Raw genomic sequence first — 18,832 nt, forward strand, 5'->3', positions numbered from 1 at the left:
GATCACCAATCCCCCTAATTCTGCACCGACAAATAGTGGAGCAATATCAGAAAGGAGTTCGACAGTGTAAAATTGCAAAGAGTTTGAACATATCATCATCTACAGTGCATAATATCAAAAGATTCAGAGAATCTGGAAGAATCTCTGTGCGTAAGGGTCAAGGCCGGAAAACCATACTGGGTGCCCGTGGTCTTCAGGCCCTTAGACGGCACTGCATCACATACAGGCATGCTTCTGTATTGGAAATCACAAAATGGGCTCAGGAATATTTCCAGAGAACATTATCTGTGAACACAATTCACCATGCCATCCGCTGTTGCCAGCTAAAACTCTATAGTTCAAACTAGAAGCCGTATCTAAACATGATCCAGAAGCGCAGACATCTTATCTGGGCCAAGGCTCATTTAAAACGGACTGTGGCAAAGTGGAAAACTGTTCTGTGGTCAGACGAATCAAAATGTGAAGGAAATCAGGGACGCCGTGTCATTCAGACTAAAGAGGAGAAGGACGACCCAAGTTGTTATCAGCGCTCAGTTCAGAAGCCTGCATCTCTGATGGTATGGGGTTGCATTAGTGCGTGTGGCATGGGCAGCTTACACATCTGGAAAGACACCATCAGTGCTGAAAGGTATATCCAGGTTCTAGAGCAACATATGCTCCCATCCAGACGACGTCTCTTTCAGGGAAGACCTTGCATTTTCCAACATGACAATGCCAAACCACATACTGCATCAATTACAGCATCATGGCTGCGTAGAAGAAGGGTCCGAGTACTGAACTGGCCAGCCTGCAGTCCAGATCTTTCACCCATAGAAAACATTTGGCGCATCATAAAACGGAAGATACGACAAAAAAGACCTAAGACAGTTGAGCAACTAGAATCCTACATTAGACAAGAATGGGTTAACATTCCTATCCCTAAACTTGAGCAACTTGTCTCCTCAGTCCCCAGACGTTTACAGACTGTTGTAAAGAGAAAAGGGGATGTCTCACAGTGGTAAACATGGCCTTGTCCCAACTTTTTTGAGATGTGTTGTTGTCATGAAATTTAAAATCACCTAATTTTTCTCTTTAAATGATACATTTTCTCAGTTTAAACATTTGATATGTCATCTATGTTCTATTCTGAATAAAATATGGAATTTTGAAACTTCCACATCATTGCATTCCGTTTTTATTTGCAATTTGTACTTTGTCCCAACTTTTTTGGAATCGGGGTTGTATGATTTTGGTGTGTCTGACTCCTGAACTTGGATGCGATTCTGTTTTTTAAAACTGCCAAATTCGCTGGCTTTTCAATCCTAACTAGTCCTGATATCGGCACGTCCTTAGTTTGTCTGAGTGATTTTATTTCCCCCCCCTTCCCCATTTTTTTCTGATTTTTCTTCAGCTCATTCAGAAAGGTACCAAGCTGGTGCTGGAACAGGTGGTGACCTCCATTGCATCAGTGGCTGACACAGCAGAGGAGAGGTTTGTTCCTTACTATGATCTTTTCATGCCCTCCCTTAAACACATCGTAGAGAACGCTGTGCAGAAGGAGCTTCGTCTGCTAAGAGGCAAAACCATCGAGTGCATCAGTTTAATCGGTCTTGCCGTGGGCAAAGAGAAGGTGAGTGCGAGACGCACATCTCCGGTCTTCTGATGACCCAAAAAGTTCGATTAGCATAACCACTGAGGAATGTTCTTGAAGTCGTTGTCTTTTGTGTAACCGTATAAAGTCTTTAAAGCAGCTCTGTCGAAATGACCTTTATATCTTCTCACTTTAGTTTATGCACGATGCGTCAGCAGTGATGCAGCTGCTCCTCAAGACCCAGACAGACTTTAATGACCTGGAGGACGATGACCCACAGGTGAGCGTTTTCCTTCATAGGAAAATTTGAGGGCGCTTGATTTTGAATGTTATGAGAGATGGAAGATGCTTTATTGTGTATATATACAGTGCCTTGCAAAAGTATTCATCCCCCTTGGCGTTTTGTCGCATTATAAGCCGGAATTAAACTGGATTTTTGGAGGGGTAGCACCATTTGATTTACACAACATGCCTACAGCTTTAAAGGTCCCACGGCATGGTGGTTTGTTGATGCTTTAAACGGGCTCGTGGAGGTTTCCGGATGTTATATCCGCAGCCTTTCTCGAAATGAACCCTCGGCACATAGATATAGCCTCCTGGGAGAAAGCCCCATTTCAGCGCTTTTCCCAGTGCGTCGTTTTGCTAATGAGAAGCAGGAGGCGGGGAAGGGTAGAGGGTGGGGGCGGGTCTTATCATTAATATTCATGACATGTAAACGTGTTACCTCTGATCGGCTGACAGCACTGTGACGCTACCTCCAGTGGGTCAGAACAAGCGGATGTGGGTGTCTTACTATGGCGAGAGAGAAGGAACAAACCGCGAAGAGAAAAATACCGCGCGCTGACGTCATTAAGGTGCGACGCGAGGAAATAAAATAAATTCAACAAATGTTTGGGTTTTTACTGAACAAACAAACAAATAAAATGAACGAGTGACTTAAAGAAAAGAATGTGGGTGTCTTTGTAAAAACTGTTTTGATTGGCTATTATAACAGAGCATGCTGCATGCTTTTTGGTTTTGTAGCGCAGAGTACCTGGCTAACTGCAGGAAGCGGTTAGCTGCACAGCTAATGTAGCCATTGCAAGGCTAACGTGGCACCGATTTTAAAACACGGCAAAACGACTTAAGTTATCCACTTACTTGTTCAGTGTTTGTGGCTGATGCGGCAGGGATGCTTGGTACGGACCCAGGCTTCAGTGACAGTTGATGTGCAAAACCTGCCCTGTACTGTCCCAAGTTGTGGAAACATTCATCAGGAAAATGCTTCCGACAAACATGCACCGTCTTAGGTAGACTCGACGGCGTATTATTGGAGTAAATAAAATTAAGCCACTGCGTCTTCAGGGGCTCTCCCGTCGGCAGTAAAAACAGACTCCTTTCTGTGTTGTCACATCCATGTACAGCGCAACTTCCATGTTTGGTGGAAACTTTTGAGCTGGGCGGGGCAATCCATACAGTGGGTGGGAATCCAGAGGGGGGGCATGGGGATCATCTCCCTTGCTGACGTCGGCAAGGGAAGAGTTCATCAACGCGCCGTTTTGACGCGCCATTCTCAAATGTTGGGCATAGTTTGGTTTACACATTATGAAATTTCTAGCCGCTGGGGTGACTTAAGAAGGTCAGAGGAACTCATTTTAACGTTAAAAAACCTCAAAGTGAAAATGTCATGCCATGGGACCTTTAAAGGTGCACTTTCTTTTATTGACACAAACAGAAATCTGGGGTGTGCATAAATATTCACCGTCTTTCGTATGAAACCCCTAAATAAGAGCTGCTCCAACCAATTCACTTTATAACTCACACGATTAGTTGATTTAAGAGCCACCGGTGTGCAATCATGTGATTTTCTGTATAAATCAACCTGTTCTGGAAGGACCCCGACTCTGCTACACTACTAAGCAAGGAGCCTCCAAACAGGTCAGAGACAAAGTTGTGGAGAAGTATAGATCAGGGTTGGGTTCTAAAAATATCCCAGGGAGCTCCATTAAATCCATTATAGCAAAATGGAAAGAACATGGCACCACTACAAACCTGACAAGAGAAGGCCGCCCACCAAAACTCACAGACTGGGCAAGGAGGGCATTAATCAGAGATGCAACAAAGACACCAAAGATAACACTGAAGGAGCTGCAAAGATCCACAGCGGAGATGGGAGCATCTGTCCATAGGACCACTTTAAGCCGTACACTCCACAGCTTTATCTGGCCTCCACTGTAGGAAATATTTTTGATTACAATTCAAATGTTTTTGTAAAATTGACTTGCATATAAAATAACCACATCATGAAGAATTAAAGCCCCGCCTTCACAGATGAGTGAAAATATTGAATAAATTTTCTCTTAAATGCCAAGTTATGATGACTGAATTGATTCTTCACTTAAATATGAATAATATGATACAGTTTGGGTATTTGATATGGCGGAATAGGACACGATGGAAAAATCAAGAACGCACCGGAAAGATGAGAATAACAGCAGTGGTAAAAGAACAGCGACTGTACCGGCTGAAGGTCGCGCAGGTCTCTGCTGCGGCGCGCGAGCAACGGGACATCACTACCGCGCCAGACGGAGCGCGAGGCGGGGGCGGGGCAAAGTGACTGGCCGTAGATTCTATCAAAAGTTCGATCTAAATTGGCCATGGTTGCAAAATCTTGGCCAAAAATACGCAAACACTATGAAATATGAAAGTAAGATGAAAAAGAAACAAACATTCTATTGCCTTATACTGCAAAACTAAAACAAAATAAAACTGTCAAAACTCCCCTTTTCAGTGATAACGTCCGAACAGATCACCCGCGTAACAGAAAGACCGCAAATGGAAGCACGATCAACTTCTAACTGCTGGAGTGGAAAATTCCATTCTACACGTGCAGATTGTTAATGTGTGTCCTTCCCCGCACACAAATAACACGCTATGGTAAAAAATAGACCACGACTCATTTTATAGCTCAGAAATTCATACAGGACCAGCTACCATCGTAACATATTCTGTAAGAAACATATTCTATACCTAACTTTCAGCTTTCGTTTTAAAAAACAAAATCGCAGATTTATAACTAAATTTTTATCTGGTGTAGTGATTAAGTTACTGCTTTTGGTGAGGTCGTGACCTCGACCCTGAAGCTTTCCGTTTAGATCAGAACACACGATCGTATTGGTTTTGGGTCTGCGGAGAATGGAGTTACAACGGTGATCAAATATTTTGCATGATGTTTTATTACGGTTATGATTATTCTGTGAGCGCACCGATCCTTAGGTGGATAAAGTTACAACTTAAAATACAATTAGTGATAACTGTAGACTTTTCAGTGGACTCCAGCCTTTTTAAGGGAATGCGATGTAGTCAACCGTTTATCACGTCCCAGATCAAGCCGCCATTTTTCCACAAATTTGCAGAATTTTTGCCAAATTCTGAATATTCACATCAAAGATTTAGTTTTATCTGTGTTATTTCTTTCATCGTTTTATTTCAAATTAAAACCAACATCACCATTAAAAAAAAAAAAAAGTATAGTTTACTGACTGTGAGTATATTTAGTGGGGGACCCCCACAGTACCCAGTTTCTGAGACAGACCCAATTACAGCCATTTTTTTTTTACACAGTCCATTCATTACACACGTTCAAAAGTAATTGGACCAACTAGCAATTATGAGCATAATTTTTAAGATCTGGATGCAAATCCTTTGCAGTCAATTGCTGCCTGAATTCTGGAACCCATGGGCGTAATTCAGTGCCGTTTCTTCCCTCAAGATGGTTTGTCAGGCCTTTACTGCAGCCGTCTTCAGTTTTGTCTTCAAGTGAGAAGTACACTCAATTGGGTTGACTGACATAAGAGTACGTTTTGGGTCATTATCCATCTGTACTGTGAAGTCCTTTTTAAATTTTGTGTTTGAGGTGAAATTACAGAAGTTCACTGGCCAGATATATATGGACCTGATTTGTATGTTTTGTTTCCCCATGTTGCTGTGGAATGAGCATATTGTACAGACATTTTGCTATGCAGCTTGGGGTTGTACAGTCATGTTGGAGTTTAAAGCAGATACGCAGAGCCTTTATTTTTAAATAAATTTGAGTGGATAGTATCTCCATCCTTGACTCTTGCATGCTGCATAATTGGGGGGAAAAAAAAAACAGAGTTAAAATTGACCGCAAAGTTGGCGTTCGAGCTGCCCCACTGAGCCAGCCAGCCCGGAGTGTGTGACGTCACGGCAGGAACCGGATTTAAGGCCGAGGCCTTTGACAGCTATATACCAAAGTCTCATCTCGTTATCTGTAGCCGCTTTATCCTGTTCTACAGGGTCGCAGGCAAGCTGGAGCCTATCCCAGCTGACTACGGGCGAAAGGCGGGGTACACCCTGGACAAGTCGCCAGGTCATCACAGGGCTGACACATAGACACAGACAACCATTCACACTCACATTCACACCTACGGTCAATTTAGAGTCACCAGTTAACCTAACCTGCATGTCTTTGGACTGTGGGGGAAACCGGAGCACCCGGAGGAAACCCACACGGACACGGGGAGAACATGCAAACTCCACACAGAAAGGCCCTCGCCGGCCACGGGGCTCGAACCCGGACCTTCTTGCTGTGAGGCGACAGCGCTAACCACTACACCACCGTGCTGCCCATTAGACCAAAGTCGTATAAATAAAAATTTATGGTGAAAGTCAGAAATCCCGTCACCGACTCGCTCAACTAAGACTGATTTGACGTCATTGATTGTGGGTTGACTCTCGTTAAAACAGGATGGGTGTTATAACTTATGCAGCGTACATGCATGCATTTTCACTGATAAAACGTAAAAGGCTCATTTAAATAATCAGATGAACTGAGACAATCACATTCTGAAGCAAATTAAATCATCTTATACCGCTAACTTAAACACACAATACAAGTTACATGGATTAATCTAAACGCAGGGAAACGAGTGTTTTGTATCCAAATGAGAGTCGGAGCTTACCCGTCTGTGTTCTCGCTTCTTGAAGGCCGAGCTTGTGGCTGATTTTTGTTTTGAAACAATCTGATTTTCAGTTGTTCGTTCAGTTCTCGGTTCATTCATGTCTTCCGTATAAGGGCAAGATGGCTGCAATATTCAGCAGAGAAATCAGACGGCTGTGACACTCATTCTCTATTTTCTCCATTACTGAGTACTCTGCCATTATTGCTCGGCTCAGGCAATTACTAAAACCTGGGACGGGACGTCACTGGTTTTAGCAACAAGTGCGGGGAGTTTACTGCCCGAGCGATATGTTCTGTCCTGAGTTTATCAACAACCCTCAGCTCACACTCCGGGAGAACTGGTGCTACTGAACTTGCTTTGGGCAATTCCATGTAAATGTCAACCTGACCATGCAAAAATAAAGCAACATGTAATACATCAAAACCACTCCCAGAGATATCACCTAGGCCTGTATTTTACAGATGTGAATAAGTTGAACCAATTTGTAACCAACCTAATATGTCACTGTCAGTCTTTCTTTCTTATAATGTAAACCCCAAGCTAAAATCAACTTTGATCATGTACAATTCTATATTATTGCCACAAGCCACAGAAATGTATGCTAAAATCCGCAAAACAATAGCCATCCTAAATATTATTTAAGAACTTTGATAGTTTTAGCTGATATTTAGAGAGTTTTTCAAAGGGTTATGGTGGTTAAATTGCTGATTTTCTAAACATATGCCATGTCTATTTCAGACGCGTCACATCCATAACGGAATTTCGTCACATCCATAACGCTGACTTTTCCTTCCGAAACTCTGCATGAAATACAAAATATTTTAAACAAAGATTTTTTAATATTCACCTTGGACCCCTCTATCAAATGGATCTCTCCATTTCGACATTAGGTTTACAATTTCACAGAGTTTGATGAAAATGTACAGTCACCCAAGAAAAGTGATACTTTTTCTGTCACATCCATAACGCATCTTTTATTGGCGTTTTCTGGCATGCCCTAGATGTACTATGGGAATTGTTCTTGTTCTATCACTTCTCCAGTATGGTACAGCCTTAAAATATGCAACACCTGTTTAAATACTGGGAGACAATAAAACATGCACTGGGTCATTTGTTGCCATTTTGAGTTCAAGTGTCACGTCCATAACGCTGGAATTGCTCCTTTCCTTTTTAAAAAATAAATAAATTACTTGTTTTGTTTTAATTGTTGGTACTGCACCCTCTTTCAATACGGCAATACGGGCTTGTAGCCGACACTCAACAGATCGGACGTCTCATACGAGTCTTCAGTAAAATGTGCAGAGCAGAGGAGAGACCACTTCGTAGCCGCCCAATGTGCCTGTGAAGTTCTTGCAAAACGCGTCCAAATCTTTGCAGTTTGAACATTCTTGGGCCATGAATGCAGCGTAAAGCTTTGAACATTCTTGGGCCATGAATGCAGCGTAAAGCCACCTTGTCGTGTTGCTGCATCCGCCAGCAACACATCCACATGGCATGGCGATAAATTAGCTCAAAACGGAGGATCGGAGTTGCAGTCAGCTCTGTGCTTTAGTACTGTATAGCGGAAATGGCGATGAGACCAATTAGACTTCCTGCTGTGATGTTACGGATCTCAAGGTCATTCACTCAGACCGCTACCTATATAAATCACTTTAATCATAAAAATGACTATATTAGATTTATTATTAACGCTTAACTATTCCTGTGCCATTCTTGAGGTCTCAAGGCATTTATAAATGAAAGTGAGGCCAGGGTTCTGCGTCTATGCTTGAAATAAAGTGTACAGTAGGGGTGTAAATCTCAGGGTTCTACTCAACGTGATGGGGTTTAGGATTCATTCCTGAGGCAATGATTTGAGCTGTGTTTGCTATGATGGTTTGAATTGGCAGCCTGTGACTTGATGTATGTAGGTTCTGAATAGCTGTGAATGCAGTCTGTATTTTGGATATGTATAGCAGCGAACTTTCTTTAACTGGTGATGCAACAAGCATAACTCACTGGACTATAATCCTTGCCTTCGACCTCGATATGTCGATCCAACCGGTCAGGTTGTTCCTCCGTTTAAAAAAAAAAAAAGAAAATAGACGTGATTCCTAAAATAAGGGCAGTGCCTCTTACTTGGCTGGTGTGGCATGAAATTGAGGTTTTTCGCACTAGACGCCAGTTCACACCAGACATGTCCTGTCCAGTCAGGGGCGTTATGAAACAGGTACTTGGTGCATGTTGGTGGTGATTTTTTTTTTTTTTTTTTTTTTTTTTAAACATGTAGGAACCAAATCGGTCCACGCTTTGAGAAACAGTGCCCTAGGCTATGAGGCTCAGTCTTTATAATGCTAATGAGTTGACTTTTTTTTTTTTAAATGCATTTGCTCATATTTACCTTTGAGTGAATAAGGTTACAGCAGGCAAGAGCTGACTGTTTCATTTGGGAAGTGCTTCTGTACAGCTGCAAGTACATGCATCTTATATTTTATGATTGGAATCCAGTAAGGATGGCGAGCAGTAAGAACTGTAAACTCACCTGGGCTTGTCTGTCGACCTCTTTTCACAGGCAGTGTTGGCTGCGAGCAGCGAACACCACCTCATTATCGATTAAATTTTTTGCAAGGCACAATTTGCAGTATGCTTTGATTCCCAACTCTATTACCCTGTCCACACTAGGGATTTTGTACCGATACGAAACTACTTTCGTACCACAGCACCTGTCCACACTAGCAACTATACCGGTACTGTAGCGGTATAACTGTATCAGTACGAAACCCACAAATGTATGGGTTTCGTACCGGTACAGTATCGGTACTGTAGCGCTTCGCTGTAGTGTGGACAGATGAAGCGGCTCTGTATCGATACAAATATAATGCGCATGCGAAAACGAAACGACCGTGGAGCTACATGGAGCGGAGAAAGGGAGGAGGGAGGAAGAGAGGGGGAAAAGCGAGGGGAAGAGAAGGAAAGAGGGAGAAAGGGGAGGGGAAGAGAAGGGAAGAGGGAGAAAGTGAGGGGGAGAAAGGGAGGAAGAAAGGAGGAAGAGGGGGAAGAGAAGGAAAGGGGGAGAAAGGGAGGGGGAGAGAAGGGAAGAGGGAGAAAGGGAGGGGGGGAGGAAGAGGGGAAAAGGGAGGGGGGAGGAAGAGGGGAAAAGGGAGGGGAAGAGAAGGAAAGGGGAGAAAGTGAGGAGGGAGGGAGGAAGAGGGGGAAAAGGGAGGGGAAGAGAAGGAGAGAGGGGGAGAGGGGAGGGGAAGAGAAGGAGAGAGGGGGAAAAGGGAGGGGAGGGGAAGAGAAGGAAAGGGGGAGAAAGTGAGGGGGGAGGAAGAAAGGAGGAAGAGGGGGAAAAGGGAGGGGAAGAGAAGGAAAGGGGAGAAAGGGAGGAGAAGAGAAGGGGGAGAAAGGGAGAAGGGAAGAGGGAGAAAGGGAGGGGGGAGGAGGGGAGAAGGGAAGAGGGAGAAAGGGAAGGGGGAAAGAGGGAGAAAGGGAGGGGGAAAGAGGGAGGAAGAGAGGGGGAAAGAGGGAGGAAGAGAGGGGGAAAAGGGAGGGGAAGGGGGGAGGAGGGGGGAAAGAGGGAGAAGGGGAGGGGAAGAGAAGGAAAGGGGGAGAAAGTGAGGGGGGAGGAAGAAAGGAGGAAGAGGGGGAAAAGGGAGGGGAAGAGAAGGAAAGGGGAGAAAGGGAGGAGAAGAGAAGGGGGAGAAAGGGAGAAGGGAAGAGGGAGAAAGGGAGGGGGGAGGAGGGGAGAAGGGAAGAGGGAGAAAGGGAAGGGGGAGAAAGGGAGGGGGGAGGAAGAAAGGAGGAAGAGGGGAAAAGGGAGGGGAAGGGAAGAGGGAGAAAGTGAGGGGGGAAGAGAAGGGAAGAGGGAGAAAGGGAGGGGGGAGGAAGAAAGGAGGAAGAGGGGAAAAGGGAGGGGAAGGGAAGAGGGAGAAAGTGAGAGGGGAGGAGGGAGGAAGAAAGGAGGAAGAGGGGAAAAGGGAGGGGAAGGGAAGAGGGAGAAAGTGAGGGGGAAGAGAAGGGAAGAGGGAGAAAGGGAGGGGGGAGGAAGAAAGGAGGAAGAGGGGAAAAGGGAGGGGAAGGGAAGAGGGAGAAAGTGAGGGGGGAAGAGAAGGGAAGAGGGAGAAAGGGAGGGGGGAGGAAGAAAGGAGGAAGAGGGGAAAAGGGAGGGGAAGGGAAGAGGGAGAAAGTGAGAGGGAGGGAGGGGGGAGGAAGAGGGGAAAAGGGAGGGGGGAGGAAGAGGGGAAAAGGGAGGGGAAGAGAAGGAAAGGGGAGAAAGTGAGGAGGGAGGGAGGAAGAGGGGGAAAAGGGAGGGGAAGAGAAGGAGAGAGGGGGAGAGGGGAGGGGAAGAGAAGGAAAGAGGGGAAAAGGGAGGGGAAGAGAAGGAAAGAGGGGGAAAAGGGAGGGGAGGGGAAGAGAAGGAAAGGGGGAGAAAGTGAGGGGGAGGAAGAAAGGAGGAAGAGGGGGAAAAGGGAGGGGAAGAGAAGGAAAGGGAGAAAGGGAGGAGAAGGAAGGGGGAGAAAGGGAGAAGGAAAGAGGGAGAAAGGGAGGGGGGAGGAAGAGGGGAGAAGGGGGGAGGGAGAAAGGGAGGGGGAAAGAGGGAGGAAGGGAGGGGGAAAGAGGGAGGAAGGGAGGGGAAAAGGGGGGAGGAGGGGGGAGAAGAGGGAGAAAGGGAGGAGAAGAGAAGGGAAGAGGGAGAAAGGGAGGGGGGAGGAGGGGGAAAGAGGAGGAAGGGAGGAGAAGAGAAGGGAAGAGGGAGAAAGGGAGGGGGGAAAGAGGGAGGAAGGGAGGAGAAGAGAAGGAAGAGGGAGAAAGGAGGGGGGAGGAAGAAGGGAAAAGGGAGGGGAAGGGTAGAGGGAGAAAGTGAGGGGGAAGAGAAGGGAAGAGGGAGAAAGGAGGGGGGAGGAAGAAAGGAGGAAGAGGGGAAAAGGGAGGGGAAGGGAAGAGGGAGAAAGTGAGGGGGGATGAGAAGGGAAGAGGAGAAAGTGAGGGGGAAGAGAAGGGAAGAGGGAGAAAGGGAGGGGGGAGGAAGAAAGGAGGAAGAGGGGAAAAGGGAGGGGAAGGGAAGAGGGAGAAAGTGAGGGGGGGAAGAGAAGGGAAGAGGGAGAAAGGGAGGGGGGAGGAAGAAAGGAGGAAGGGGAAAAGGGAGGGGAAGGGAGAGGGGAGAAAGTGAGAGGGGAGGAGGGAGGGAGGGGGGAGGAGGGAGAAAGGGAGGGGGGGAAAGAGGGAGAAAGGGAGGGGGGGAAAGAGGAGAAAGGGAGATTCGTTTTCTTTGTTTTGTTTCTCAACTGCCTCATGCGTTTTATACGATTCGACTGAATAAATGACCACCAGAAATACAGACTGTACACTGACAACAAAAAGCACACACACGCTGTTTCATCCGCCATGTTCTCGGAAGGAAGTTACTCGGTAACCACGGAAACATTTCGCGCACGCGCATTTCAACTACCGTGAAAGAAAACCGCAAACATTTCTCGCTAGTGTGGACAGATGCACTAAACTGTACCGCTATACTTTGTATCGATACAGTTATACCACTTTCGCACCGGTATAAGTGTGAACACAGCATCATTGTTGAATACATCAGGGTGGGTTTCACTGTGTGGCGTTAGGGTGAGCCCGTACACGAGGCCTGTTGACCATGCATTGGAACCTGGAGGGGTTTTTGGGTTAAATGAATGTTGGGCCGATACTGGTGTCCGTATTAGTGCGCCCCTAGTTAAGAGTTCCTGGGTTTCGCGTGACGTCACATCCGCCTCATTAGTTATTCAGAACTTTAGCTGGTACTCTACCGAAGCTCGGTTGGCCAAGCGTTAGTACGGAGAAGGTGCATCGCTTGGATGAAAAACGCCTCACGCTTGTGTTTTTAGGTTGTTCGAATTGATCACACTGTGAAACTGAAGTTTCTTCAGGGTTCCCCGTGAGCTAATAAAGGGTGAACGAACACAGGGTTTCACAAAAAGACGTTGAGAGAGGTGGCTTTTGAACCTCCTGGTGGAATCGAAGGGAGTCAAGTTGAAGCACGCTGGAGTTTGCAGTGATCACTTGGTGAAAGGTTTGCATCTCCCTCTCAGCTCTGTGCTGACTGTTTTCCAAGTACTTTTCTTGCGGTTTATTTTTTTAGTCGCAAAGCGCTAAAGTCCCCAGCTGTTTCTTTGTTTCCTCTTCACAAAGTCCATACACATGAAGGTCGCAACAAAGTTCTTCCCCAGCCGTACAGTTACAATGCGCCGTGATCACTTCTTCTCAGTCTTGTTTAGTTCAGATCCAGGTCTTTTTAAAGGGGTTTCTGATCTGTGAATGATTTAGCTGAGAGATAAGAGCCGACACAAGTGAGAATCAAGCCAACTGTTTGTTTCCACTTCAGCTTGCAGCGCTTCGTTGTAAAGATGCGAATGAAAAGCTTAACACGGGCAAAACCAATCCAGGATTCATTGGGCAGTGACTTGATTTGATTTTTGTTTTATTCCGAACAGTAAAGAATATAAAAAACAAAAAAAAAATGCAATCATCAAAACATCATAAACAGAATAGCGTAGCCACAAGGCAATAACATAATAGGGGTGTTCACACGGCACATATTTGCATCGATGCTGCACCGATGTATTTTGTTGCGATATATCTTGCACCGGTGTAAATTTTGTGGAGCGTTCACACGTCACAAACCTGCTGACTAGAGAGAAGCGTGTTAGCACTGGTGCAGCCCCACTGGCGTTCACACGGCAGTTTTTGCGACCATGCTATACGATAGTAATAATGCGGAAATGAAATATGCGCATGCGTGAAAATGTACTTCCTTTTCCCGGTTGCCATGGCATCACCAAGTGCCGGGAAAACAGCGTGGATGAAGACACCAGTGTTGCCAGATACTGCTGACGTTTTCCAGCCCAAAATAGGTTCAAATCCGCCAAAATGCACTTAAAACCGCCCAATCTGGCAACACTGGAAGACACGCAGTTCTGCTGTTGATATTCGCCATTTTGGAAGCGCAAAATACCAGGATGCAAATTATACAATGCCCGTATGTAATCAACTCTCCTCACGCGTAGCGAGTCTACCCCTGTAGCGTTCAGACGTCCCATTTTATATCGGTGCTGCCCCGCAAACTAGCATTTACTCCGGAGTAAATTTCTTAAACCACCTCCCGAGCAGCACCGGTTTAAGCAGCTTTCAGGGGCGACACCGCTATAACTTTGCACCGTGTGAACGCTCTACCGGGACAGCCCCGGTGCTACACCGCAGTAAAAGTTGCCATGTGAACACCCCTAATGATGTTCGGAAAGGATTAGGAAGAAGTAAATAACTTATCAAATCCTAACCCTCTATACCACCGTTAATCAAACGTCACTTTCCGCCATAATAAACTATATCAAAAAAAAAAAAAACATGCCAAGACATACCAACATGGTATAATATGGCCCAAATCATATATGAATACTTATGCTATGCATATATACACACATACAATACATATATTACAGTACATACACACAACTATACACATTCATACGTACACAGACACCCATATCATCATTATGCATATTATTCTTATATATTATATACAATTATATGTGCACTCACTCACTCTTTTTATATAATAAGCTCAACAAAAATAAAAACTTTACACTCGTGCCAAAGTCAATAATTTGAACATTTTGGAAAATAGGTTTGAAATAACGATTGTATTCAATTATCTTGTCATTAAAGATGCTATAGCCTACAGATCATGTTTGTCATGGAATCGGTTCCACCGGAAATGCGACGACAATGTCCATGATCCAAAACTGTGAGTCGCAACTTAATGAAATCATGTCAGTATCGGGTGTGTCCTCCATGGGCGTTCACAACTGCGATACAACGTCTCCTCATGGATTGGATGATGCGTCTGAACACAGCTTGGGGAATGCGCCGCCATATTTGTACCAACATGGCACCAAGCTCCTGCAAGTTCTGTGGAGGGTTCCAGTGGTGCCAGTTTGATGGAGACGTGTCTGGAGATTATGGATGGTCTGTCGACTGCATCCCATAACCCTCGCACCGTCAGTGACGGATGTTCCCGTATTCAGCATGCCAATGGCACGTTCACGCTGAATGTTTGACAGTCGTGGCATTGCAAATTAACGAATAATTAACCATAAAACCTTGTTTTTCTGAGATGACACTCTACTCTGCTACCGTGAGATCAATAGGTCACGTCACTTGTGTCACGTGGAAACGTGATTTTAGCGTGCAGTGCTCTCGCACGTGCTACGTAGGCCTGACCAGTAGAACGAATGTGTGACGTAATGCCCTTGACAATGCATTTAACCATAATCACAAGAACTCTTTCAAGAAAAGTTTCTAAACACTATTTATTTGAAAAATAATGTGTTGTTTTTATTTTTGCTGAGTATATATCCGTATGTACCCATACCCACATATATTATCAATAGCATGTTATTGTAATTCCTCCTCCCTATACCTCATAAAGATCTGCTCCTTATACCTTTTTTTGAACTGGTTTATAGTTGTACATTTCATGAGCTCCACATTCAAACTGTTCCATCACTTTACTCCACAAATAAAAATACTGAACATTTTTAACGTTGTCCTAGCACTGCGAGTTTTAAATTTCAGTTTCCCCCTAAAATTATAGCCCCCCTCTCTATCCGAGAACATTGTTTGGATATTCCTTGATACTTTTATAATTCCTTACTTTGCACATTATTAAGGCAGTTTTATATTCTATAATATCCCTGAATTTTAAACATTTAGAATTTAAGAATAGTGAATTAGTATGATCTCGGTAACCAGCACTATGAATTATTCTTATAGCTCTTTTTTGAAGTATAGTTATTGCATGAAGTGAACATTTATACGTATTTCCCCACACCACTGAGCAGTAATTTAAGTACGGTAAAAACAGGGAACAGTAAAGAATGCGGAGTGAATTATAGTCCAGGACGTGCTTAGCTTTACTCAACGCAGATATGCTTCTTGATAGTTTAATTAGTATGCATTTTATATGTGATTTCCAATGAATTCTATCATCTATTATTACCCCAAGAAATGTATTATTAGAAACTCTTTCAATATCAACACCATGTACAGTGCTGAGCGTAAATGAGTGCACCCACTTTGAAAAGTAACATTTTAAACAATATCTCAATGAACACAATTTCCAAAATGTTGACAAGACAAAGTTTAATATAACATCTGTTTAACTTATAATGCGAAAGTAATACACCCCACAACAAAAACTACTCCATCTAGTACTTTGTATGGCCTCCATGATTTTTAATGACGGCACCAAGTCTTCTAGGCATGGAATGAACAAGTTGGCGACATTTTGCAACATCAATCTTTTTCCATTCTTCAACAACGACCTCTTTTAGTGACTGGATGCTGGATGGAGAGTGATGCTCAACTTGTCTCTTCAGAATTCCCCAAAGAAAATAATTTCTTTGCACCACAAAGGTGAAGGCTACAAGAAGATCAGCAAAGCTTTACTTATCAGTCAGAATACTGTAGCAAAAGTGGTACAAAAATGTAAGAAAGATGGAACTGCAACCGTCTCACAGAGACGTCCAGGTCGTCCACGGAAGTTAACACCTCGACAGGAGCGTCTTCTGATGAGAAGGGTTGAAAATCGGCATGCAGGTTCACTGCAGTTATCTAAAGAAGTAGAAAGCCAAACTGGGGTGACTATTTCCCGTGACACAATACGGCGTACACTGCAGAGGAATGGCATGCATGGATGCCGTCCATGAAAGAAGCCTCTCCTAAAGCCCAGGCACAAAAAAGCCCGCCTAGAGTTTGCCAGGGCCCATGCTGACAAAGATGAAGACTACTGGGACTCTATACTCTGGAGTGATGAGACCAAGATAAATGTTTTTGGAACTGATGGCTTCAAAACTGTTTGGCGTCGCAAAGGTGAGGAATACAAAGAAAAATGCATGGTGCCTCCAGTGAAACATGGCGGTGGCAGTGTCCTTATGTGGGGCTGCATGAGTGCTGCTGGTGTCGGGGAGCTGCATTTCATTGATGGCATCATGAATTCACAGATGTATTGCTCTATACTGAAAGAGAAGATGCTACCATCACTCCGTGCCCTTGGTCGTCGTGCACTTTTCCAACATGACTAAACACACATCTAAGGTCACTGTTGGATTTCTGAAGAAGAACAGGGTGAAAGTGGTTCAGTGGCCAAGTACGTCTCCTGATCTGAACCCAATCGAACACCTATGGGGAATTCTGAAGAGACAAGTTGAGCATCACTCTCCATCCAGCATCCAGTCACTAAAAGAGGTCATTGTTGAAGAATGGAAAAAGATTGATGTTGCAAAATGTCGCCAACTTGTTCATTCCATGCCTAGAAGACTTGGTGCAGTCATTAAAAATCATGGAGGCCATACAAAGTACTAGATGGAGTAGTTTTTGTTGTGGGGTGTACTCATTTTTGCACCACCCTAATTTGAGTAAAACTGAAAAATGTGTAATCTAAGTTTATATTATTAACCTTACCTTCCCGTTATAATTTAAACAGATGTTATATTAAACTTTGTCTTGTCAGCATTTTGGAAAATTGTTTGTGTTCATTGAGATTGTTTAAAATGTTACTTTTCAAAAGGGGGTGCACTCATTTACACTCAGCACTGTAGCTGTACATTTATTGCCCTATTTATTTTATAATTATTAAATAATATGATTTTTGTTTTAGACAAAACAAAAAAGGACCTTGATAGCGAGGTCCTTTACCCAGCCACATGGAAAAAAGTTTTCAGCCTCCATACTCTTCCACGCTTTCATCTGCTTTGCGGTGTAGAAGGCCGTCTGCAACACCAGATAGTTGGAGATGTCGGGGAACTCGACTGAAGGGCAGTTTTCCAGATCGTATGACAAAACCCTTCTTTCCCAGACTGCCGGGGTCGATTCCATTGCACGTAGCGATCTTCTGAATAGATCTAAAGCCAGCAGTGGCTTCTAGATTACGAGCGTGCTCTGATAACTTGTTTGCGCTACGGCAGCCGTTTAGACCACCAGCTGTTTCACTTCCGGGAGAACCGCTAAGAAAAGTCACGTGACTGAAACCCAGCAATTAGGAAAGATGGCAGCACTGAGACAAATTATCTGTGTTTTGTAAAGATGCACTTTTAATGGACGGATGAAGTGGAGGTCCTAGACAATCATAAGGGTTTCGGGTTGATCTAGAACACTCCCAGACATCCCACCCTGCAAAACCCCATTTCATGGAGGTACTCCTTTTGATCTGGAGATTTCCACATGGAGCGTTTGAAGGCGTGTAGTTGGGTACCTTTTTGTGAGCACCAGTTTGAAGCCCGAAATAGGAAATGGAGCACCACGTCCTCACGGACATGAGCAAATGAAGACTGCAAAGCTGCAAGTGCACCATTTGGGACAGGCTTCAATGATCCATCTCTTGTCACCTTTAAAAAAAAAAAGTTTTTTAAATGTTTTTTTAGTGTTTCCTTCATTTAAAATGTGTATTTAAAAACAAGTGCATGCCATGGTTTCGCAACAGTGCTCGAATTTCATTGCACCCCACTGATTGCTGTGGTCATCGAGCAATATTTGTTGTTCTGCAGATCTCCTACATGATCTCGGCATGGGCCAGGATGTGCAAGATTCTGGGCAAAGAATTCCAGCAGTACCTTCCTGTGGTTATGGGACCACTTATGAAAACGGCTTCCATCAAACCAGAAGTAGCTCTCTTGGATAGTAAGTCACAATAATTACTCTTGACTGGCTAACTTCTTGTCCATTGCTTTGCACAGAATCCATATGATTTAGGGATGATTAATTAATTTTGCTTGTGTGTACTGATGGATAGAATTTAATTTCAGTTTAATGCTCATAGATCGCTGTGTTTTGTACACTAGGTGGTAGCACCAGAGGTAATGCATGGATGCAAATGGCACGCCTTTTGGCGGATGCTGCCTTTTTCACGGCTGTCTGGGGGAATTGTGTGAATCGCGCAGATCCGATGAGGGTTTTTTTATTTTTATTTATTTATTTTTTGGGGGGGCGGGCTTTGGAGTGTCTGATTATAATTTCATCAAAGTAAATTCTGTATTAAAATTACTAAATAAGCAAATGCCGTTACAGTCCATGAAACATAGGAAGTATAAGTATGAGAAGAAAACAGTAAATCAGAAAGCTGCGCACGTAAAGCCAATTGGCTGCGCGCCATTATCTGCTGCTGGCTGCACTTCACTGCACGCGCAAGGATTTCCATCAGGCCAACGTAAGTTACGTAATTGGCTTTACGTGAGCAGCTTTCTGATTTACTGTTTGATGAAATTATAATCAGACACTCCAA

At 44.2% G+C, this 18,832-nt stretch overlaps 1 protein-coding gene across 2 annotated transcripts in view; it reads left to right on the forward strand.

The window, feature by feature from the left end:
* kpnb3 (karyopherin (importin) beta 3) overlaps window positions 1-18,832 on the forward strand; it is a 131,836-nt gene that overhangs the window by 63,967 nt on the left and 49,037 nt on the right. Inside the window, exons 14-16 of one of the 2 annotated variants that reach the window (XM_060898618.1) lie at window positions 1,391-1,609; window positions 1,767-1,850; window positions 18,099-18,231. In XM_060898618.1, the coding sequence (XP_060754601.1) occupies window positions 1,391-1,609; window positions 1,767-1,850; window positions 18,099-18,231 (436 nt within the window). The remainder of the gene's footprint in view (window positions 1-1,390; window positions 1,610-1,766; window positions 1,851-18,098; window positions 18,232-18,832) is intronic. The other variant, XM_060898619.1, reaches the window with a different exon arrangement.

The sequence above is a fragment of the Neoarius graeffei genome, chromosome 18 (assembly GCF_027579695.1).
Source record: "Neoarius graeffei isolate fNeoGra1 chromosome 18, fNeoGra1.pri, whole genome shotgun sequence".
In the NCBI taxonomy this organism is placed as follows: Eukaryota; Metazoa; Chordata; class Actinopteri; order Siluriformes; family Ariidae; genus Neoarius; species Neoarius graeffei.